The sequence below is a fragment of the Lynx rufus genome, unplaced genomic scaffold (genome assembly GCF_022079265.1).
Source record: "Lynx rufus isolate CCGP_SWC_20201006 ecotype Redwood Valley unplaced genomic scaffold, mLynRuf1.p SCAF_6, whole genome shotgun sequence".
Taxonomy (NCBI): domain Eukaryota; kingdom Metazoa; phylum Chordata; class Mammalia; order Carnivora; family Felidae; genus Lynx; species Lynx rufus.
In genome coordinates this window covers 101,596,043-101,620,872 of record NW_025814878.1, presented here as the reverse complement: position 1 = coordinate 101,620,872, position 24,830 = coordinate 101,596,043, and the positions used below count along the sequence as shown (strand labels likewise).

The 24,830-nt window shown below is 44.4% G+C and overlaps 1 protein-coding gene across 1 annotated transcript in view; it reads right to left on the bottom strand.

Moving 5' to 3' along the window:
• Nucleotides 1-2,454: 2,454 nt before the first annotated feature.
• The window catches only part of ADGRF5 (adhesion G protein-coupled receptor F5), a 53,721-nt gene continuing 31,345 nt past the window's right edge, over nucleotides 2,455-24,830 (bottom strand). The window contains exons 10-20 of the mRNA XM_047103176.1: nucleotides 22,458-22,628; nucleotides 20,073-20,282; nucleotides 17,808-18,020; nucleotides 15,902-16,057; nucleotides 13,872-14,080; nucleotides 11,672-11,851; nucleotides 8,492-9,886; nucleotides 6,899-6,940; nucleotides 6,751-6,810; nucleotides 5,830-5,914; nucleotides 2,455-3,923 (exon numbers count right to left, since the gene is read on the bottom strand). Coding sequence (XP_046959132.1) covers nucleotides 3,844-3,923; nucleotides 5,830-5,914; nucleotides 6,751-6,810; nucleotides 6,899-6,940; nucleotides 8,492-9,886; nucleotides 11,672-11,851; nucleotides 13,872-14,080; nucleotides 15,902-16,057; nucleotides 17,808-18,020; nucleotides 20,073-20,282; nucleotides 22,458-22,628 — 2,801 coding nt within the window. The 3' untranslated portion in view covers nucleotides 2,455-3,843. The remainder of the gene's footprint in view (nucleotides 3,924-5,829; nucleotides 5,915-6,750; nucleotides 6,811-6,898; nucleotides 6,941-8,491; nucleotides 9,887-11,671; nucleotides 11,852-13,871; nucleotides 14,081-15,901; nucleotides 16,058-17,807; nucleotides 18,021-20,072; nucleotides 20,283-22,457; nucleotides 22,629-24,830) is intronic.

Genomic DNA, 24,830 nt, shown 5'->3' with positions numbered 1-24,830 from the left:
ATGGCCTTTTAAACAATAACACAAGGAAGATAAATCTCCACCGTAAGCCCCTCCTTTATTTTGGACACTCAGGGAATCAGCCTTCCCCTGGCCTGTGTCACCGATGCTCTTTGGGATGCAGAGTGCCCTTTGACATCAACTTCCCACGCCACAAAGAAAATGCATTTCGCCTACACGGGATTTCTGTGACTAGACTTGCTTCCTTTTGGTCTCCTCAAAATCGGTTGTGACTTTCCTTTCCTCTCACCTCAGAATAACTCCCTCCCCCGCTTCTGCATTTACTGGTCACTGTCGGCTTCCTCCTCTCCACGTCACTTTTTTTTTTTTTTTTTAGCCTTCCAACCCTGATCTCTGTGTCGTTCTCTACACAAACCACAAAACGCTATCACTTGCCAGTGTTTCTTTTTTTTAAAATTCATTCATTCATTCATTATTTATTTAGAAAGGGAAAGCAGGCATGCACAGGGGAGAGGGAGGGAGAGCATCCCAAGCAGACTCTGCACTGTCAGCACAGAGCCCGACATGGGGCTCGATCTCACAAACTGTGAGATCACAACCTGAGCCCAAAATCAAGAGTCAGGCACTTAACCGACCAGGCCACCCAGGTGTCCCCCTTCCCAGCGTTTCTCAGTTTCTTAGCAACTTCTATCCTGAAAACCCCATGGATGTTTATTTACCTCTTTCTCCATATATAAGAGATGGGCGGGGTGGGGAGGGGGGGAGGAGAGTAGCCACGTGGGTCATTCAAGACATGATGTGTTACCAATATTCCCAGAGAATATTTCCATAGTTTATTTTAATTTCTCATTCGCCTTTTTTTTTTTAAGTTTATTTATTCATTTTGAGAGGGAGGAAGAGAGAGAGAGGCAAAGAGAGAAGGGGAGAGAGAATCCCAAGCAGGCTTTGCACTGTCAGCAGGGCTCGATCTCACACATTGTGTGATCATGACCTGCGTTAGACACTTAACCAACTGAGCCACCCAGGTGCCCGAATTATTCACAAATAATTGCTATTTGTGACTGCTCTGACCTCACAACCTCTGAAGTATTAGCACAGATCCCTTTGCAAGAAACTGACTTACCAGAAGGCCCTTAATGCAAGCAAGTCCTGGCCCATGGAACTTTACCCACTGAGGGAGGTCAGGAACACACACACATCCCACTTTGCCCCATCAGAGCCAACATTCCTTCTCCCTCGTCCTCAGAAATCTGCTGCCAAACCCTTGCAATCCTTGCTAACTGAAAACTAGTGAACGCAGGGCCTGGCGGGGCTCCCGCTTCCATAGGCCTTCCAGATTCATGGGCTGCTCTCTCTCACAATTTTGAATTCTATTGTTTATTTTAGGATAATCTTGGCAAACTGCAGCGGTTGAACTATGTATCTTGCAGTTGGGCAGAAAACCAGCAAGTATCGCTCTAATTTTTTTTTTATTTTTCCTAGGCTTTCTGGAATTTGGATCTGGTATTGTGGCTTGAAAGGTGGAAAGTGCACGCGCACACACGTGTGTGTGTTGGGGGTAAGGGAACGTGCTCCAGTGGATGCACGTGGGCAAAGGGCCAAAGCCACATCCTATGGAACTCTGCAAAGGTTCCTGCCATTATGGAGGATCCCCCCCCATGAACACAATGATTCCCAAGGTTATCCCTGCTGACGTGGGGGGAAGTTCTATGTTTCTTGTCCCGTTGTGTTTTTGAACGCCCCTGAGTGCTACGCTTTCCTTGGCTGATCATGTCACGATGGCCATGCTCACATGTTGTACTATATAACCAAGCCTCCGTCATCCCTGCCATTACTACAGGAACCAGCCCCGGCAAAGCCATTACGATCTCTAATTCTCCTTCCATCCATCCTGGAGCCTAGCCTCCGGCTCTGTCTCCTCAGGACTGAGCTCTGCCCAAAGGTGACCATTGCTGGAGAACTGTATAGCTGAATCATTTCCTTTGTGACCATTTCCAGGCAAGCATGGGAGTAGAGGTCTACACCATTTGGGAACACGTAGAAATGAAGAGCTCATTTACTTGAAACGTGATTGGGACTTCTATCTGTCCCACTTCCTTCTCCCCATGAAGAACAGAGAGGCAGAAGTAAGAGTTTTAAACTACAAATAAAAAGAAGGGATGTCAAAGAGTTAAAATATTAAAAAGAAACCCTTGCAACCCTTGAGTTCCTTTCGGAACTCAATAAATAAACGGTTTCTGTGTCACAGCCTCTTGGTTCCTACCTTCCTGATGGCGAGGCCTGTTTTGGTTCTCAGCCCTTACGAAGACCACGCAGCCCACATGTCCCGAGGAGCCTCACGTTTTTATCGTGTTTTGCTCTCTCTCTGCGATCAGACTTCACTTTGGAACGTATGGTTGCTGTGGCTACAGCCGACTTTAATATGGAGGCGATTTTAATAATAGTTGTATTTTTATGAAATGCACACAGCACGAGAAACACACACACCTGCACCTAATTCATAAACAGTCACCTCCTTGGGAAAAGCTCCACCATCTGCTCACTGAGGTAAAGGGTCATTAGGAGCGTAGACTGAGCCAGCTGTAAAATTTCTTTCCAGAAGATTGCCAAGTGGTCGGAATAAACACAAGTTAGACAATGCAAAACTCTTAACGTATATTGGTCTCGGAACTCAAGCACTTAGAGAGCTAATGCATAGGGAGCTACACAACACACCAAGGGCCACGAAATCCACGGTAGCAACAACAGGAACAATAAACCGTGCCATACGATTATTAAAATCTACTCTATTGTGCCCAGAGAAGTACCTGGTTAAAGCTGTTAAATACAGTATATGACAGGTGGGATCTGTTTTCAGTGCAATATATCACACTTATATCACATTATATCACATTTGGCAAGTGATGGATATAAAAAAATATATTTTTGGCCTTCAAAAAAGTGGAATAAACCAACACGTAAGGCTTCTCCCGATAAACTTTAGAAGATGCAATTAGCCGTTGGGTCTGCTGGGATCTAATAAAGAGCCTCAATCACGCTTCCTCTGCCTACTCGGTCCACTGAGCTCAAACCTTAGCACGAACTAATAGCATCTGTGTGTGTGTTTAGCATCAGGAGAATTACATCTCCTTCCACGCATTTCTTATAAATATTATTATCCACTTGAAAGCATCTTCATGTTACAATTTCCTCCCTGTCTTTTCCCACTGTCCTTTTTTTTTTTTTTTTTTCTCTCTCTCTGTCCCTCTCTCGTAGCTAAGAAAATATCATGAAGATACCAGACTTTCCCCCTGGCTTATTTCAGTTTCCGTTTTGAGCCATTTTTGTATTCTCCATGTGGCAGTGTCTGAATAATTACATTCACATGGAAGTAATGTAGTTTTTAATGTTTTTCTCTATCTTTTTCTTTTTTCCTGTTTCCTTCCTTCGTTCCTTCCTTCGTTCCTTCCTTCCTTCCTTCCTTCCTTCCTTCCTTCCTTCCCGCCTTCCTTCCTTCTTAGAATTCACTGAAGTAGTTCCTAGGTATTAGCCTTGTACCTAGGAAAGCTTATTTTTGTGTCCAACGTGTGAAAAGGAACAATGCCTCTTTGAAATTCTATTTTACAATACAGACAGGGAAATTGGGCCTCGGGGGACTTGAGTTTCACTTAAATACTATACACATTTAGTATCACACAAGAGGTGGGGGTGGGGCAGCAAATAAACTTAACAATGACTTTGAGTCCGTCCTTATGAAAGAAAGCTTCTTCCCCTAATGAAACAGTCTCTTCAGCATCCGCTCCAGGAAGCCTGTGGAGAAAACAGTTCACCCGTGGCTTTGGAAGGACTTTTTTCAGAGCGCATCCACTGTCCTTTAAGAAGTCGTATGGGTGGATTTTCCTGTTGTTAGTTGAGCAACGAGTAAGCACTGGATGTGTTTTCCAGGGATGAGCTGGTTGTTTCTGGGGTGGAGACATTGTACGTGCCTGAAAAACAGAGCAGCAGCTCGGCCTTAAGGACAAGACTTCCTGATCACTGCGGTGTGAGCCTCTCCTAATGGCCCAAGGGGAGCTCTAGCCCGAGAGCCAGGGAAGCTCGGCCATGCCTGGAAACACACCCATGCCTGCCCTCCTCCCAGGACCCAGAAGTGGCAGAGAACAAAGCTGTTGTTCTCAAGCATGCGCGGCAGCCCAGGAGACAAGCGCTAACTGCTTCACATCAAACCAGCAGCCAGATTTCTACACAGGCCAGGGACATACGAACTCTGGGCAGCCCTCCACATGCCACCACATGCACGGGCCTGGGGACATCTGTGTGAGGGAACCTCCCTGGCCCCCTGGGGTTGGAGTGACTTGGGAAGGTCTTGGAGGGGGGGGGAGCCAGAGGCTGAGCTGAAAGGTGAGGGCGGCGGTTGGGGGAGGGGGGAAGGGGAACAAGAAACGAAAGGAGAAAATTACAAGGGAAGGAAAGACAGGACTGGGAAAGAAGCAGAAGTCAGGGGATGCTAATGAAGGGACTGAGCACAGGGCGAGTGAGGGTGGTGTTGGGCAAGGAGGGGACACGGTGCCCACCCTACCATCAGACTGGTGAGCTGCCACTGCTAACAAGGTTTCCATCACTGCCTGGGGGGCCCTGCGGGGCTGCCGACAACATAAACCAAAGTTACAGTGATTACGGGACCCTCAGGTAGGCCAGTAGGGCGCTGCCGTTAATGACCTTCGAGGGGTCATTGAATGGCAGTGACTGGAAATCTCAGGCCCTGGGACCTCAGGAGCAGAGCCCCAACTCCACCTTGGACCAGACTGGTTCAAAATCAAAGAGCACATTTTATCGGCCTTGCATATTGTGTCATTCTGATTCGGTAGAATCATTTCGCAGAGTTTTAACCCGAGCGCGAATGGTCAACACGTTCCAGCGACAGTGCCGGCCAAGTGCCGTGGTTGTACTACACCCTGAAGATTTGATAATTTCACACCAGCTGCCATCGGTGACTTGCCAAATCGCAAGTGAAGGTCCTCCGGTTTCATGAGTAACGCATCAGGTCGAAGCAAAAAAACACCAAGTCCTCCGGAGTTTTAACAAATGGTAGGCATTCTCAATTGATTTTATAGGAAGAGCCTTAGTCTGGAATAATGACGCTTTTCTAGATTCGGCATTTGTGAGATCTGTTCAGTTTCAAGAAGCTGGAGGGAGTTTTGGTGCTTATTTTCCTGGGGGTAGGGGCATAGCGGGCAGAGGTTTCAACTTGCCCGACTAGCTGAGACCCATTGCTTAAAGTCATTCACATTATTGACTTTATACCTCCAAGGTAGCAATTTAACTGTGCATGTTCCCAGCAGAATAGCTAACTTGGGTGATTCCTCCTCTATGCATGCACGGTTTTATACATGCCCATATATAAAACAAGCACACTCCCCTCCACCCAAAAAAAAGAAAAAAACAGGGAAAAGAAATCCACAGCATGTGATCCTGTAGTAGTTTTGTAAATATATTTTTTTGCCGTACCTTAACCCATAAACATGACCTGCCTATTCTTATTTAACACGAATAGCAATGAACTCCGCATTTGACAAGGCTAGCAATTTACAGTTCCCACTTTTGTGGTGGATACGGTTTTGACAGCTCTCCACAGGCTTGTCTAGATTCTCCAAATCTTATCCTTTTTAAGTTATTATCAGTTGCCCGCTGAAGGCAGTTGCTCTCTCTACAACCTGCTGGTGGCTTGGGAAATAGAAGCGAGTTCCTGTATTTAACCTCTGGCCCAAATGAGGCTGTTCATGGTAAACGCCACGAAGTGGGAAAGTAGGGGTGTGAGAGTCCGCATTAGGGCAAATTTGCTCAAGTCAACCCAAACTAAGTACCCCAGGGAGTGAGCTAGAGGTCACTACGTACCTGTTTTACCAAACAAATTGTTAAATCTTCTTGATATCGGAGAACTCATAGAAAATACTGGTGTAGATGAACCGAGGGATGTTGACTAAAAAAGAAAAAAAGACAATTAGCAAGCAAATGTTAAACCAAAGCCCTGTTTTGATTCCTCTTTTTTTAAATTTTTTTTTTAACGTTTATTTATTCCTGAGAGAGAAAGAGGCGGAGCATGAGTTGGGGAGAGTGAGGGAGGCACAGACTCCGAAGCAGGCTCCAGGCTCCGCGCTGTCAGCACGGAGCCGGACACGGGGCTCGAACTCACAAACTGTGAGACCACGACCTGAGCCAAAGCCTGACGCTCAACTGACTGGACCACCCAGGTGCTCCACCAAAGCCCTCTTTTGATCTCTCAGATGGTTTGTTTGCTGCCCTCTAGTGGTCACTGCCTGCATCTCTCATTCCGCTTGAAAGTGAGCCTGAAAGAGCATGAATTTCAAGTTCAAACAAATCAAGTAGGAGGGCCACCTTGAAACATCGGACTCTCACCAGAATTAGGAAAATAACTTTCAAATATGTGTCTTACTGTTCTATAGGGTTTAGTGTTTTCTGATGTGTGAAAACAGTCAACTCTGAGCGCAATCGTTATTTTCCAAAAAGAACTACCAACAATCTCTGCGTTATTCCTCACATTCTGTTCTCTATTGTCTTCCATGTCCCCAGAAAACTTCTTGTTTCTCACTGAACTTGGATTTTTGACCTCCAGCTGGTATTGTCTGTGCTACCTGATCCCTACTTAAAGATGTGGGACAGCGTCTTAGTGAAAGCTCCGTGGCTGACTTTAATAGGCAGAATCAGGTGAGACGCACAAGCAGTGGAATAATCTATGGTGAATCAGGCTGTGGAGAGGGAAGGGTTTGCCAAAGTCCCTGCAAAGGAAGGACTTGCCTTTGAGTGCTGTGAAGACCATCTTGACAGTGAAAACTTCTTCAGCAAGGCTTCCTGCACCTGCAGTTGTTTAAAGGAAGCCCTCGTAAGTTCAACATGCCACAAACACTGGACTTTTCTGGGAGCACGAAACTGTGATTGTTCTTACCTTCTGATCCCAGAGGCACCCAAAGAGTAAAATGAATAGCCCCTGAAAAAAGAATTGGCAGGAAGTACATTTTAATCTTATGATTTTATGGTTTAAGATTATGATTATAATTCAATACGATTTTAATCATGTTCTATTGTCCGGCAACATAGGAAGTATTGTTACCCCGGCAATGAATTCGTACTACGTCTTCCCACTTCTGTGTTTATGGAATGGGTCTGGTAGATAATAATGTTCAAAGGGATTCAGTAGGTCCACACCAAGAGACCTTAAATGTTATAATGTTATAAGGATATCATTCTATTTCCTTATCCCCGCCCCTTTGTGAACTGGAGGTCCTATTGGCTATGCTGTTAAGTACATCTCTTACGTCTCCGTAGGGTTCACATAATTGTGATGAGGACCTGGGGCATGGGGTGACATTACCAGTCCCTTGTAGTCAAGCCATACTGTAAACTTCATTAGATATGAGCCATATAGTTTGAGGCCACGGGCCTAGCAGAAGTTAGGATCTGGCATGAGCATCGGGGCAATGTCTCAACTTCACCTCCAGACCCACTGCCCCCTCACCAGCTCGTGAGGACCTATGCTTACCACCCACCTACTGGTTGAATCAGAATTAAGCATTCCCTTCCCTGTGCTCCAAACGCTTGTTGTCTGTACCTCTGCTAAAGTTCTTCTAACAATTGGACTTATTCTATAGTTATTTATGTGCTATGTGCTATGTGCTATGGGAGAGCAAAGAGTGTGTCTTTTTTTTTTTTAAAGTTTATTTATTTATTTTGGGAGAGACAGAGACAGCACGAGTGGGGGGAGGGGCAGAGAGAGAGGGAGACAGAGAATCCCAAGCAGGCTCTGCTCTCAATGTGGGGCTCAAACTTACGACACTGTGAGATCGTGACCTGAGCTGAAACCAAGAGTTGGACATCTAACCGACTGAGCCACCCAGGCACCCCAAGAGTGTGTCTTTTTCATTTTAGTATAATACAGCAGAATGTCTACCTTACATAGGACATTCATTCTTCCTTCTTCAGCAAATGTTTCTAGGGAACTTACTATGTGGTACATAGCACTCATTTTATTTAGCTGATGGTTATCGAGCACCTACTCTGGGTCAAGTTCTTTTTTAGGTACTACTAGGGATACAGCGATAAGTGAGATAGATGTTATCCCTGACCCCACAAAGATAGAGTTCATTTAATGCTTGTAGAAATTTAACTGGAGAGATTACTTGGTTTTATAGTGGTATTTTCAATTAGGAGACATCCTGATTTTCAATTAGGTGGCATCCTGATAATGTTGGATAAATAGCAAAATCCTGTGTAGGGAAGGGACTTTCCTCTTACGTGTATTATCAGGGCTTTTCAAAGAGAGTCATGCATGCAACTAAGTTATAATACCAGTGATAAGAGGTATGAGGTTCCATGGGAGCTGAGGAATGTGTCCATTCTATATCACCGAGTGCTTGTAATTACTTCTCTTTAGGGCTCTGAACTAAAATCCTTCCCCATTCCTACCCTTGTTTGTGTTGCTATCATTAATTTGTCCCACCAGTACAGATACTTCCTGAGAGCCCTGTAGAGTGGAACTTACCTGAAAGGCATTGAGGAGAGTGAATATGATATGGAACACAGCATTGCTTCCTTGGAACACAGTGGCAAGACCAAATCCCCAGGTGAGACCCAAGAGCGGCGTGAGGACCCCAATGCTCTTGTTGATCTGAAACAGACTACTCTTCTCCTGCTTGCTTGGCTTGTCCCCGATGGAAGGTCTCAGGATCTTGGAGATGACCACAATCATGATGGTCATGTTCACCACCACGATGATCAGTGCTGGGATGACGAAGGCCAGCAGGGCCTTGGTATCCTCCCAGTTGAGCCAGCAGGCATTCTTCCTCATGTAGACTTCTTGGGGCTGGGTGGCCCCCACTGTGATGACCGAGATGACCAGAGGGCAGCCATAGCCAAGAGAAAAGGCAATAGTCTTCTGAATGGACTTGCTTGCATCATGCAGGATGAAAACCAGGCGGTAAAAGAGCATGAGGCCCAGAGTCAGCATCCAGAAAAAGACACTGAGGTAGAAGAAATGGATAAAGAAGGTGGCGGCCACACAGGCTGTCTTGTTGAGTGGGTGATAATGGTTATGAATGGCAGCGGCTACAATGAACCAGCTGTCAGCCACCAGAAGGGAGGCGGCGATGTTCACTATGCAGATGTGGCGCATATAGGAAGTCCGGTTCTTGGTCACTGATTTCCAAACCACGGCTTCCACGACTAGACAGGCTGCCAAGCTCAAGATGGAAAAGCACAACCCAATGTAGGAAATGATGTCCAGTAGTATTTCCAGGAGAGAACCAGGGTACGGAGAGTCAGGGGACATGAGGATGGAGAACGACGTTAGGTGGTCACAGATGCAGGAGACGCTGTCCTCATCGACTTTGTTCACGTAACACCCACTGCTGTCCCACCCCCCTGTGTGGTTGGCGAGGTCGAAATTCCAGAAGACACATCGCGGTACCGCACCTGAAGGGTTGATGTTCTTAAAAGTCATTGAGATACTGAATGGCAAGGTTATATTGTGGCTGACGGTGGTTGTCATCACTAAGCTGTTGGCAAAATTCTTTCCTGGAACATCTTGGGCGAGGATGGTTTTGAGAGTTGGAAAAGCCACAGTGACAATAGATGAATCTCGCTGCAGGTTTCCCAGCTGGCAGTTTTCAATGGCCACATTACCCCACAGGTCTGAGTCTGAGAAAACAAAGCTCTGTTTGTAGGCTTTTGGATGGCCAGGTTTTATCACCATGCTCCTCATCTGCACATTAGTTTGGTTGATGGACAGAACAGTGCTATCTTCCGGCCGTAATGCTCGGGAAAATCTTTCCACTGAATCCAGTAGCTGTGAGCTCTGGTTGGTCTGTTGCTGTTGTACCACCTTCCATGTACTCAAGACGGGCTTGCTGAGAATGGTGTTAACCGTAGACAGAACGTGCTGTAATTGACATGGCATGGGGTCAGACCAATCAAATTCTTTCAATCATAAAAGGGAGGAAAAAGAACATCTCCCTGGAAACTGGTTGCATGGGTACAGGTAAGAGGAAAAGAGAAGAGAAAAATGAGGCCTCGCAGGCTGTAGGGACCTGTGTCCCACCTTCTTACGGCAGGGAGTTAGCAGAGGATGTGTCCCCAAGGCTATGAGACTTTGTTAAATTTTTACCAAGAGTCACCCCCAACACACACCCACTGAGACCAATTTAGCAGGCTGGGAGAGATTTATTAGTGGTTTTATTTTCCTTTAAATCCCAAGCCTGTAAAGGGTGATAGTTTACCGGCAAGGGCAAAGTAGTTTCAAAAAACCCTCTCCAATGCTGAGCACCAAATTGTTGGCAAAGGCATCATTCTTTTTTTTTTTTTTTTCCTGAACATTTTGATTTTCTCTCCCATGAACTCGGGCTTGCCATTTTCCATTTGTGCTTTCTCTCAATATAATTTCTTTGCCCTTCTTTGCCTCGTTCCGTTCAATCTGAAACTATGAGCCTTGTAGTTCGTCGAATGGTGGCCCCCCGAATAATCTGTCCCAATACCCAGACCCTGTGAATGTGACTTTCTTTGGGGGAAGGGTCTTTGCAGATGTAATTAAGGATCTTGAGAGGAAATCATCCCAGAGTAGCTAGGTGGGCCCTAACTCCAATGTCAAGGATCCTTTTGAGAGACAGAAGAGGAGAAGACAAATGGGGAAGAGGAGAAGGCCATGTGAAGACAAACTCGGAGGGTGTAATGAGGCAGCTGCAAGCCAAAGAATGCTGGAACTACTCGGAGCTGGAGGAGGCAGGGAAAGACTCCCCACTGGAGACTTCAGAAAGAACGTGGTCTGGCAGACAACTTGATTTCGGACTGCTAGCTTTGAGATCTGTGAGAGAATAAGTTCCTGTTCATGGTGAGCCACCCAGTTTTTGGCAACTCCTGGGGCTCCTTGTAGCCCCAGGAGGTCCACATAACCTCCTTGGACCCTTGTTACCCAAGCTGCTTTCCAGATGCCTCCGGCTGGGTTGCACATCACGGAGCACTGGCAGGAGATGGGATGGTGGGAGAAGAAAGAGGCGGAAATGTATTTTCCCACTACCCACCGCAGCCACGCCCTCGCCCCTACACACATGCTGTCCTCAACGCATCTGTGGTGCTGGTTCTGTTGCTACCGCTCGCGATCCCTCCTCTAAGGCTTAGTTGTCCCTCTGCTGTAGCTACGCTCTTTCCCCTCCTTTCCTCTTTAGTCCTCAGGGTGGTACTGTCTTCCATTCTTTTTGTATCCCCGGTTTTACCTCTTTAAGTATTTTTTTTCATTAAAGCCTCTTCATTTGAACTCTTCACTTGAATCCTGGGTGAATTTTCTTTCCTCTCGGAACCTTGACTGCTTCAAAGTTCATGTTCAGTGCTAGACCGTTGAGACGCCCACTTTGTACATAGTCTGAAAACCTTTAATGACTGGTTTTCTTAGGAAGCAGATACGGATTCATTCTATTTTCATGAAGAAACTAAGATGGGGATTCACTAAAGAAATCTTCTTAAGTGCCCCAAATGAATACTAGAAACACTCCCTGTGACCCTAACAGCCACGGCTGGCAGAGCATGCTACCTGACCCTAATATCCAGTGTATTTCTCCGGAGAAGACAAAGAAGGGGCTGCAGTGGGGGAGGGGTAGTTATGTTTCTTGACTACACGTCCCAGGGGGTGAAAAGATGAGACCCAAAGCTCCTGTAAGGCCCCAGACAAACTCACCGTCATCATTTCTGAATTCACGTGGGTTGGAACCGTTGAGAGCAAATCAAGGATGTTAATGATGGCTCCCAGGCTCCCAGGAAATGAGCTGACTTCGTGTTTCACCTTGCCTGTGCTAACAGAAAGATCCTTTAGGTACGTCGGGAGTTTCGCATCCTGATAGGGGCTCTTGATCAAAGCCTAGTAAAACAAAAGCCAACACAGACAAAGGGAAAACTTGCCGGTTGGTCTGGTCATCAAATCCTGCTGATCTATCATCCGTGATGAAAATCTCTTACATCCGTGGTTTCCTTTTCTCCATTCCTAGAAGTACATCCTATAAGGTAATTTACTTACCTCTTAATTTAATCTGTGTGCCATTCAGACTAGAATATCACGTAAGTCCTCACACATAGAAAGGGAACAGTAAAACAAATGTTAACCTGATGACTAGTTTTTTTTTTAAAAAAGGAGAGTAGATGTGATTGCTAGACAACTAGATTAAAATTGAGTAAATCGTCACTTGGTGGTCTGTATGGAAGCCACGTTGCCACTCTGCTTTTTCTCATCGTTTACCTTGCTGGCCATTGGAGGGGTGACTGTCCATCCCAATTTTCCTGGGACAGTTCTGTTTTATATCTGCTGTCCTGGTGTAATGATTACTAGTGCCCTCTTTTGTTTTCAAAATGCATCCTGGTTTGGATGATAAATTATATGGTCACCCTATCTATAATGATCACACTTCTGTTTTCTAATTAGCTAATTACCTATATTATAATGACACAATTAATTAAACTACTTATAATTAAAGATTTCAAATTCTACCTCCTCCATAAAGAACTTTGATGAGTATTCCAACGTAAGGGAGTTTCTTCCTCTGAATGCATAAGTGTTTGTTATTTTACTTACTTTACATTTGTGACATTTCTGTTTGTGACAATGTCATCTTGTGTTTTAATTTCAATATCTCTCCAATTAAATTATGAGCTCCTTAATATTATGAAATGTGTTATATTCCTTCTGATATCCTATAATGCCTCACAGAGCATAAGCCATATAGGTTGGCGCATAGTAGGTATTCCATAAATATATATTGAATGGATAAATCAAATAAAGCATGATAGACCAACATCCCCCTTTTCCATTGAAAATGTATCTAGGTATCTAGAATTGGGACCAGGGCCCAACAGGGATAATATTTCTATCTTTCTTGATTAGGAAAATTTATATCACTGATGTATCCTTCATCAAGGCCCAAATCGGATGCCAAGTTTTTCAAGCAGACCTTTCCCAATTATCCTAAGCAAAATTAGTGTGTATATAACTACTCAACTGGATTATGTTCTCTAGAAAATCAGAGACCAAGTTCTGATTTGGTCTCTTTACCCTGATAGCACCTACAATAATGCTTTGCGCCTAGTAGGTATTTTAGTGAATTTAGTGTCAGACAAGAAAAGAGACAGAAGGTGATCAGAGGAGACACAAATCAATATTACCCCTTTTCCTTAATTCTTCTTCCAATGGTGAGAGCATTTAGAACCACTTGGTTAATGATATCATTAATTATAACCACTAAGTATAACTCTACTAGTTGCCTCATCAATGTTGACTTATTGTAATTCATTAGGATTTGCATTTTACGAGTCTCTACTCTAAGCAACTTCAGTATGAGGTCACATTTATTTTGATGAAAAGAAATTTTTCCCTACCATATGGCAGTAACCTCTCTTCTAGGTAAGAGAGGCAGGCTAGTTACATCTCCCATTACTATAGGGTTACCTCTAAGATTGAGGAAATCTCAGACCTGTAAAAGCATAAAGCCCAAGTATATATATTTTTTGCACCAATGAACCTTATTTTTTAAGTTTCTCCTTTTTCTGAAAAGATTAGAGCTACTTGCTTGATATCAAGATTATTCAAAGGGGATCGGTAAGAGAAGATAATTCTACCTGCATCTCAGAGGTAATAGAAACAAAGCACTGAGAAGTCAAGGTAAAAAGGTATACAGTTGGTCCTAGGGCAGAATGCATATTTTGTTGTCTCCATATTTGTATGTAAGAAAAATGTAAAGCATTTCTAGGTTTGCATCTTCTTTGGAAATAAACAAGTAAAAGTCGCTTTGGGAGCAACACAAACCAGCCCAAGGCCCATTTGCTGAGAAATAAGATAAGCTAGAAATATCTCCCCAACAAGAGCTTGGAGTCAAATATTTAAGGATCACCTTGGCCAGCTGGAGAAGACTATTTATTGGGGCAGAGATGCAGTCATTCTTCTTCACCTTCCACTGGGAGCCTACACATTTGTACGTTATGATCCCACCAGTGGGACTTCCAGGGCTGCTGGGAACACTTGAGAACTGGCACAGTTTCTGGATGACTTTCCCAGGCTCCCCAACACCTATTATGGGATCTTGGCACATGATGTTCTCTCCTGCATTAGGAACATGGAAATAAAAGGGACTGTTTGAAAAGGAGGAGAAAAGATAGTCGAAATAGGGTCAGGCCTAGGTAGAATATTGATGTTTGAATTCATTTTTTTCTTTGCTTTCAATGACCTTTTCGTAGTTACCCACTTTTTTATTTTGCACCTGACTTTTCAAAACCCCTCTTTGTGCTTTCAACACAAATCTGACTTTAATCTGCACTTGCTTTTCCTAACAAAATTTATTTCCTCTATGCCTCATCACCATCTCCAGTCCACAGACATCTTCTCTCTGATGTTTGTAAAATCTAAAGCATGGAAAAATGAGAGCTTAATGTGTGCTCATCTAGATAAGAGATAATCAAGTTACTAGGAATCTTCAGGAACATAATGCCTAATCCAAGGGATTCTCAACTTTGGCATATTAGAATCACCTGGGGATCTTGGAAAATACCAATGTCCAGTCTCACTCCTGCTCAAATGTAGGAACCTCTTGGGCTGGGATTTAGACATTGGCAGTTTTTTAACTGTCCCCGGTGATTCCAGTGTGCAGTCAAGGTTGAGAGGCACTGCCTTAATTCAAATATGTAATTAATGGTCGGAATTCCAGGCACCCATGACCTGAATATTCTAAGCAATATTTGTAAACATTTGTTCCTTCTGGCTTCCCTTAGTGGTGACTCCATTTCACGTCTACTCAAGACCAGACTTGCATGGGAAAATGACATTTGTTGAAGAACCTCTAATCTCCAGGGGACCTTGATTCTCTGATGAGCAGATCCCTTTCTCACGAACTTACAAATTTAGCATTAAGTTCTCAGTCATTGTATAAAGTCTTGAAATACTAAGTAGTTTTGACTAGGAAAAGGAAGTGGAATCACACCTGGGATGAGGAAAGAGGAGAAGAACAAGGATAAGTCAATAAAACATGTCAATGCCTGGGTGAAGATGCGGCATGGGGGACAGTGAAGAAGTGGCCTAGGTTACCCCCCCAAGAAGAGGTGTGCTTAGTAGGGTCAGGGGACAGTGACTCAGAGAGATGGGGAATTCTAAATTCCTACTTTGATGTCCAGGGCTCAGTCACCAATACACGTGAAAATGACCACAAATCACTAAGTAAACCCAAACATGATTCGTGATAGAGCTATGAATCCCTTGGATATCAGAGGTGCTATTACAGAGAAGGGTTCTGGGGGAGGGGATTGCTTCTTGCAGAAGCCCAGGACCATCCTTTATTCACTTGCCTTTCTGCTGCTCCTGAGGAGAGCTCTTGGTCATGGGCCATTACAGAAATGGCCACAAACCATGACCTTCAACCTTGAAAATACGTGGGGTGATATTGGCCCAATGATGACAAATGATGATAAAGATGGTTGCCTATTTTTTAGATTGATTCTTTTCATGTAGCCCTGTCTAATAGGGACACTTTTCCTTTGCTGAAAGTTCAAAGATACTGTGCACTTCCCAGTACAGTGCTTAGCCTCCCAGACTCCACTGAAATAGGGCTTCGTCCACAAGGTTTTCTTGATTGCTCCCTACCATCACTAGGAGAGTTAAACCTGGAAGCCTCTTTGGACTGCCCACAGCATCTCGAACTCAGCCCTTACTGCATTAGATGTAATAACATTTTTTATCACATCCATCTTTTCCCTATGCCTGAGGCCAGTCAACATGGCTTAGTTCTTTTCAAATCCCCCACCCTTAGCCCAAGGCCTGCCTCATGAAGGTGCTTAATACATATTTATCGAATGGATGAACGAAGGAATGGATGACTAAATGAATACCTTGCTCATGACTATAATATTTTAAAATAATTTAAAATGCTCTTACCAGGAACCAGGTTAAGCTTCATAGAGGGGCTCTGGACTGAATTATTAGCAGCATTGGTAAAGTGACAAAATACGTTGAGCTTTTTTGGACACCAGGAAACTGAGCTTGCCATGAAATTATATTTGTAGCACACTTGCTTTCCATTAGCTTCTTTTTCTGAGATAGAATTAGAGAAAGAATTAAGTCACAAGATGAGTCTCCAAAGCACACATTTTTTTTCAGATAATCCAATATGGATATGTGTGTCCAGACTTTTCCAAGGAATGTGCCACATTCATTTTTTGATATGGGTTTAAAAATGGCCCTAGCGTAGAAGTAAGTCAGCCCACATTTACACTGTGCTCACCTCACCTTTACCTCTACCATTCATGACTCCAAATCTGTGCCCGTACAGTTTGGACAATCAGAATGCCTTTCAGCTTCTCTCTCCTCCTTCTGCCTGTCCAAATCCCAGCATGTCCTGCGCATTTATTCTGTCTTGCCTTCACCACATTGGTTTAGAGTCACCTCTTTATGGACCTGTCTCCTCCATTAGACCATAAAGTCTTGGAGAGAAGGTATCTGGTCTTACTTATTGCATCTCCCAATGTCTAGCTGAGTATTTGGCACACAGAGAGCCTTGGATGCACGCATGTTAAACATAGAATGTTGAAATGTTTAAATACTTCAGTATCCAGATTGATTCTAGACCCTCCTACCATACAACCTTCTCTAAATTCTCATCTTAATTGGGTCCTGCTTTTCTGAACTTCCAGTGTTCTTTTGATCTGAGTTGCTCATTTTAGAAATGTATTGCTATACCCATTGTCTTTTTTGACATGAACACTTTCAGCTAGATATTAATAAATGTGCCCCACCTTCTTTTGTCTTCTTTTAATTGACTACTATAGTGTTTTGCATTGGGCATGTCTCTATGAATAGTTGTTCAATGAATGAATGAATGAGCTTGTAAATCCTTCAAGAAGGTGTCTGTGTTTTGAGATTTGGTGTTGTGAGCTCATATTTGGTTGACCTTAATCTGTAGGAATCCTGAGGTCCATGGTCCTCTAAGGTACATCCTACCTTAGAGGATTTGAATTTTTTTGGTAGGTACCATTGGGTGCTACCAGTAGGCCACTTTAAATTAGTCACTCTTCAGTGTGGAGTTCCTGGACCCCATAGGTAGTATAAATTCAAACCCCAAACCTGAGTGGGGGCCAGACAGTTATAATTCTTAGGGGAAATTTTTGCCCACCTAGAAATGAGGCTAAGCTCTTAACTCTGGCAGACAAATTTTGTTTTTCTGCTTATCCTCTTACTGAGTGAGCATCTCACCCTTTGAGGGTTCTGACATTGTGCTGGTGATGTAGGGTGCCTTAAGATACTGCCTAGAGAGTAAGGCCTTTTCCGGCATGTCCTTCAGAGCCTTAAAACCCAAGGTACTGCATTTCTGACACTGGCAGGTGCCTTCAGAGAAGGCCCAGCAGTACTAAAACATTTCTATTTTTTTTTCTTTATGCTCTTGGTCTCTTACTTTCTTGAATGCTCAACTGTGCATAGTTAAAAGGATTTTTGAGGTACTTTTGAAGCATGCTGATTCATAGCATGGGGGGAGGGACTACCAGAATTTCTAGTCTGATGTACTGAGGAAGTAGAAGGCCTGTGAAAGTATTCTAGCACTGTCCTCGACAGCTCCCAGTAAAACCAATGGGCTTCCTTCACCCTCACAGACCCTCAAGATTTTGCCACAAACCAACAAGCCATGGGTCACACAACAAAACAGAAGGTATTAAAGTTTCGTGGGGTTCTCTCTGTTACGTTCCGTCTCTGATGCAGTCTTCACATCTCTTTACCTCTCTTTTAGGATGAGATGTTTAGACTCCACATGAAGGAGGTGTGCCTCACAATGCAGCAATTACTGTCTTACCTGCAAGAAAGGATAGGGAGTCCATTTGGAAAGTGACTTTGTAGTCTTCATTCTCCTCAATGCAACACTTGAAGTGATGGGAACCGTTGCACGGAATTGTAGCTTCCAAGGGATCAACCATGATGTTTGGCTCCAGAGGCAGCGGGTAAACAGTCACATCTTTTGTAGCGACACTGTATGAATTCTTATATCTAAATATGCAATGATAGGTTCCTGAGTAGAAGGAAACAAAAATGAGATGGAGTGTAGTCACTGCTCCAAAATAGCGTTTGCTGGGAAGGTTAAGAAGAGGATTAAATTTCCCTGTCAAGCACGGGCAAGGGCACATCATACCTTCCTCTGGACATTGGACAAGGGAATGTTTGATCACCTCTCCTCCTGGGTTCTCTATGTATTTGAAGGACCAACCAATAGCCTACATAAAACTCCAAATAAAATTAAGTGGCTTATCCAAAGTTATACAGCCTGTTGGCTGTGGAATTGCATTTGAAGCCAGGTTCTTTCCCAATACCTACTCCCAAAGTTCTTTTATTAACCCAGGGGGAAAGATGGGAGTTTTGGTGTGCGCTGAGATGGGGTGTTCTTTGAGGGGAGTCGTCAGCCAGATGGAGCACTGAGGTGTTGTGATGTCTCCTCTCCCCATCTCTGAGTGAGTGGTTTCCTCAGGTTCCAGGGCACCATGATGCCACTAAAGAGTGTGGAAGGGGCAGGGGTAGGCTAAAATTCTTGACAGAGCTTCATCTGTGGGCTCTGGAGTTAGATGCATGATGCCTGACTCCTATCTAGAAAAGTCTAACGATGAGAGGCTGGCTGGCTTTGCCAGAGTACAGAAGGAAGGCTACAGCGGGAGTAGCCTGTGACCCTGTGCTTGGTGAGGCAGAATAGACTGTGCACAGTACTTGGGTTGAGCTTCTGGAGAGGATCTTTTCTCAGTGGACTTTATGACAGAGCCCATCGGAGGATGAACCACCACCTGAACAGGTGCCATGAGGACAGTGCAGGAAGATTATAACAGCACCTATAGTTCAGTAAGACCCTTTGATTTTCTTTACTTTCTTTAAGAAAGACCCTTAAAGAAAGACCCTTTGATTCTCTTTGCCCCAACTCTGGGGTGGCCAGAGCAGCAACTAGCCAGAGGAAGAACAGCTAGAACAAAGACCGAGAACAAACCCCTTTCAATTTCTGTTGGGAGGAAGGGAAGCTTACATTCAACATAAAATAAAAGTGTAGTCAGTTCAGACGACAATAGATTTTTTTTTTTTTAGTACCTGAGTATAGGACTGCTAAATAGTTTATGTGACTGAAAAAGCTATAGCTTCTTCTCAGTTACGGCTTCTCAGTAGGAACGAGCAGTTGGACAGAGTAGATGTAAGTCCAGCGTGAGAGAAAAATACTCCCATTTCCTGACTGTATACTACCAAGGCCAGCCAAACAATGACTAGCTCTTTCTACGATGTTGCCCAGGCCTTATATGGACAAATAGAGATGACCTGGGACTTGGAGGACCTGGACTGATTAACTTTATGGTTAAGGAAAGGCTTCAGAGTAGAGCGGTCAACGAAGAGTTGGCCACTGGAGCCAGTCAGTCTCAGTTTCACCCTGGATCTGCCATTTATCAGAGGTGTAACCTTGGGTATTTTACTTATACTCACTGGGCCTCAGTTCCTTCATCTTTAAAATGGGGACACTAATACCACTATCCTCTAGGTTTATTGTTTTAATTGAACTAACCCACTTAAATACTTAGCACTGTGCCTATCACATACTAAGGACTCATTAAATGTCAGCTATTATTACAACCATCCTATCAATTTCTCTTTTTTCCCCTCCAAATATTTGCATTTCTTTCCAACATGAATAATGTGTAGCGATAAATAGGAAGTAAAAACGCTCCCTTCTTTGGAACCAGGCATATAAATCCTTTACCTAGATTTTTTTTTTTTTTTACATCACGATTGGGTGAAAAACTCTAAAAGTCTGGTGAAACTACTTTTAAAAGCAGTCCTCTTAACTTCATGGCAAGAGCACAGGCTCTTGAATTGGAGACGAGTTCCAATCCTGTCTCTGCAACTTAAGATGTAGAAGCCTAGGTGTATTTGTTAATCTCTCTGAGCCTCAGTTTCCACATCTGTAAAATGGAGATAGTGACATCTTCCCCTAAAGGGCTCTTGCATGAAATGTGATGACATAGGCCCTCCAGGGGCCTCTCATAGGGTGTTTCCGGGGGTCCCGGCAGCAGAGTGGGGTCCGGGGTCTTTCACTCACCATTCCACTCCCGGGTCACGGTGTTCACCGTGAGTACTGACTCTGCTCCATCAGCATACCTCTTCGTGGTATAAAACTTTGGGTATATTTTAATTCCAGCAGAAGTGTTCCAGTATACCTCATCATAGTTACTCACATCGCTGATGCACTTTATGGAAAAGTTTTGCCCCTCAGAAACAGAAATTGGGTCCCGGGTTATTGTTAGGTTGGCTGAAAGAATGCAAACAAAACAGACAAAAGAAAAACCAACAACAGGCACAATGTTTAGTCTTGCTGGTGACATTGACACACGAGTGAAATTTCAGACAGAGACAGAAAGTGTGGGCCGTCCTCACTCTACTTGTGTCAATGCGGGACTGGTACCTTGCTGTTCCTGGGCTTTACTGGTTTCTAGGCTGTTCCCGGTGGTGGTCTGAACTGTACTCATTTCCATCACATGCCTTAGGAGGTCGTGCACTTTCCCATTGTGGCTGGAATTATTTCCTGATGATCAGCAGGGCAAAAGGTTGCAAACTTAGGGGTGTTGACTTAACCCATGTGTTCATGAGGAATTCTTCAACAAAAACGTTAACTGGACCCTTAACAAATGTAAGAGCTTACATGAACATTCCACTGTGTTTGCCCCTGCTTCTCTCTTTCCATTCCTCTTTGAGCGTGTCATTGACATTTCAAAATGCCATTCACTTTGATCTTCTATAAGCGAACAGTTTCATGCCTTGAGCCCACTGATGCCAGCTTGCTTTCTCAATCAGTGTAAACTCTTACTCTTGGTCACAATCAAAAGAAATCAGGGCTCCCCATTGTGCCCTTTAGAAGCTGGGATCCCAACGTTCAGATACAGTCCCTCAGTTCCATAAGCATGGATTGCTGTGTCCCTCCCCCTGCCCTCATTGGCTGTAGGGATCTCGGGTAGAGATGCCTTTCTACAGTTTGGCGGTTTCTGAGAGTGGAAAGGTAGGAACCATGGATCCACAGAACCATGAATCTGTTCTCTTGATTCTCAGGTGAGGTCCAAACTACCGGACCAGTGGTTTTCCGCGAAGTCTAAATACGTTTCTAAGACAGCCTGAACCCCACATAATCAATACAACTCAGAGTCAGAACTGGAAGTGTATAACTGCTCCCACTATAGACAATTGCAAATCATTGCTCAAAAGACCCCCGAACTCATCCATGGCAGTAATGTTTTCAGATAAACATAGTCTTGATCTTTGTAAAAAATGCTAAGTCATAAGAGCAGAAAATGTGAATGAGACTAATAAGTATTGTTCATATGAACCTTTGTCCAAATTGTTCAAAGGGGTCTGATGATTGACCTAAGTAGTTTTTCGGGGCTTTTGTGTGTGTGTGTGTGTGTGTGTGTGTGTGTGTGTGTGTGTGTGTTTTGTGAGATGGGTGGAAAAACAAGTTTGACCGCCCCTTTTTTTGCAGATAAGGGTGAAGTTATCATGTTTTATTGTACGGGGAGAAGAAATGACACTTTTAAGAGGCCTAACTCAGTCAAAAGGCTAAAAACGACTCATGACAACTGTAAAATAACCACAAAGTATCAGACTTTTCAAGCTTTCTGCAGCATCCTCTCTAGAACAGGTGGAGTGGGAGAGAAGGATGTCAGAGCAGGCGAAGGGTGGTAGGCAGTGAGCCAGGCTACTGGAAGGGAGGGAGGATAGGATTATGGGGGGAAAGGGGAAAATTAGGGGCACTACCCTCATTAGAAATTCAGGGATTAAACAGAACTAATCCACGCCTGAAACTGTATTTCCCAGTTCACTTTCTGCTTTATCAGCACGATGCAGGCCTTGGCCTTCCCTGCAGCCATGTCTTCACAGCCCCATCCTCCTTTCTTTTAAAGACTCCGTCTGAATTTACTTAGTTTTTATTTTTTTTTTTAATATAACTTATTGTCAAGTTAGCTAACATACGGTGTATACAGTGTGCTCTTGGTTTCGGGAGGAGAGTCCCATGACTCATCGCTTACATACGACACCCAGTGCTCATCCCAACAAGGTGCCTTCCCCAACGCCCATCACCCATTTTCCCTTCTCCCCATACCCGCCCCCCCATCAACCCTCAGTTTGTTCTCTGTATTTAAGAATCTCTTATGGTTTGCCTCCCTCCCTCTCTGTTTGAAACTGTTTTTTCCCCTTCCCTTCCCCCATGGTCTTTGTTAAGTTTCGCAAGTTTCACGTAAGAGTGAAAACATGACTTCATCTGCATGTAAATGGTAGACAGGGAAATCCTCTTCTGTCTCCCCTTAGTGATTTACCCCAATCACACCCCCACTACCAGGGGAGGCCCTGCTTGATTGCTCCTCGATATTCCCCTGGGATTCATGGCCCTTGGCTTGAGGGGCAAAGCCAAAGATCCCAGTGAAGGAGTCCTTACCCACAGAGGTGAACGTCACTTCTATGCTCTTACTGCCTCTGGCTCCGTGCTCGCTGATGAACTCACACACATAGGTGACCCTCATGCCACCCAGGCTGCTTGGACACTGTCTCCCGTTGGCCTTGAGGGTGTATCTGCTGCAGCCGGAATCTGTGTCTGTTTCAGGGTTTCCTGCAACGACACAAGCATTTTGTTTGTTTGTTTTGCTATCATCGCTGGGTGACTATTTGATTTAGGAGCAAAGAGGCCAAATCAGTGCCGAGGAGTTATTATTTAAGTCAGCTTTCTTCTTTTTGGAGAAGGAGGGTTGTTACGGTGGTGACCACTTACAAGCAGGGTAGTGCTGAGAAAGTCACTAGACTGCTCTGGGCAGAGAGAGAGAGAAGCAAGGTGTTTGGATGTGATTTCAACGGCAAGGAAAAAAGATGTCAGATTATTTAGACTATTATTATTGAAAGGAGAAAGAAGCCTGGAGCCTGTGATATTTGTCTCGTTGGAGAAATGTTTCATCATGACGTGTACCCTCTTACGAGTCTGTATGTTTCCGTGGAAGTTGCAACTTCATGCTTTCTCAGGTTACCAGCTGTTTCCCCTTCAAAATACCTCCTCTGCCTGAGGCACCTGGGTGGCTCAGTTGGTTAAGCGTCTGACTTCAGCTCAGGTCACGATCTCATGGTTTGTGGGTTCGAGCCCTGTGTCCAGCTGACAGGTCGGAACCTGCTTCGGATTCCGCGTCTCCTCTCTCTGTCCCTCCCTGGTTTGCACTCTCTCTCTCTCTCAAATATAAATAAGCATTAAAAAAAATACCTCCTCTTTCACATTTTCCTTTCCGTTCCCAAGTTGCCATCCCCGCCACCTTTACTTCCTGTTAACGACTCTCTAACTCCCTCCCTCCTTCCATCCCTCTCCTCCAACCCTGCCTACCACCACATCCTCATCAGGCTTCTTCAAATACTGTCCAATCTTCCAACAACCAAGGAAAACGATAAGCTTTCTGATAAGCTCCAGCATAAACGCATCTTTTCCAGCCTTGATTGGATGACCACTGATGTTTGAAATACTCTGATTAATACATAACCAGCTTTCATCCCCAGTCCCCCAAATGTTCCGAACTCCAAATCGATCTCCATCTTCCCCCACTTGATTGGATTAGCTCCAAGCTCAGAGGCACAAGCGTCAGCTCTAAGGCTCACCTCTCCACTTGGCCCTTGAAAACCCACTTCTCCCAACTCTCCCAGGACCTCGTTCCATCCTTTATCTTTGTCCCCTCCCTTGTGACTTGAATTTTCCCTCCTGTTCTTTCACATCAACCATCAGATCTATGCAAGCCCACGATTCCTATTTTAGATTCTATATGTGGATGGCTCTCGACTCTATCTGTAAGAGAAACACTCTTGTTGGAAACTCTAGAAACAGATTCCCAAGCATCGATTTCACATCTTAGGTACCTCCAACTCAACATGTTCAGTTAAGAGCTGACCTTTCTTCTCCTGCACATTTTCTGTTTCTTCTCTTGCCATTGGCAGCTTCTAGAATTAAAGGTCTTAAAAGCATTTCCTCACATTCTACTCCCACTCACTTGTAAACAAACATCTTCTGGCTTATTCCTCTGAAACATCTCAGAACTGTCTTACATACTCCAAACATCCACAAGGTTTTGTAAAAATGGGTAGCGTCATCACTATTTAACAGATGAAAGTGTGATCAGTGAGGTGACCCGACTTGCCCAGCGTTAGGAAGAGGGCACGCGGCAGAGACGGGATTGCAGCTTTCTGGGAGTAGGTTATAATCGTCCTGGAGAGCACGGGTCATAAAGAGGATTTTTTCAGGACAGACGACTTGGCTCAAGTTCTCCCTTTTTCTTGTACTCAATTCTGTGGGCATTCCCACAAGCAGAGGAATCACTATCGAAAATCGGATTTGAGGGGCTCAGTCAGTTAAGCGTCTGACTTCGGCTCAGGTCATGATCTCACGGTTTGTGAGTTTGAGCCCCACGTCGGGTTCTGTGCTGACAGCTCGGAGCCCGGAGCCTGCTTTGGACTCTGTGTCTCCCTCTCTCTCTCTGCCCCTCTCCTGCTTACGCTCTGTCTCTCTCTGTCTCAAAAATAAATTAAAAAAACATGAAAAAATTAAAAATCAAATCAAATCAAATCGGATTTGTCCATGGCATCTGTAGGAACACACAGAGAAACACAGAGGAGGAGAAAGAGTAGTTGGTGAGATGGGGCATCCCTTGCTACTCTTGGGGAGACACGGGGCAGCACACAGAAAGCCTCTGTTTCTCGTGTGCAAAATGAGGAACTAGGCTAAAGACACGGTCCTCACTCCCCTATGCCCAACAAATTTCCTGCAAAATTCAAGAAAATATGCCAC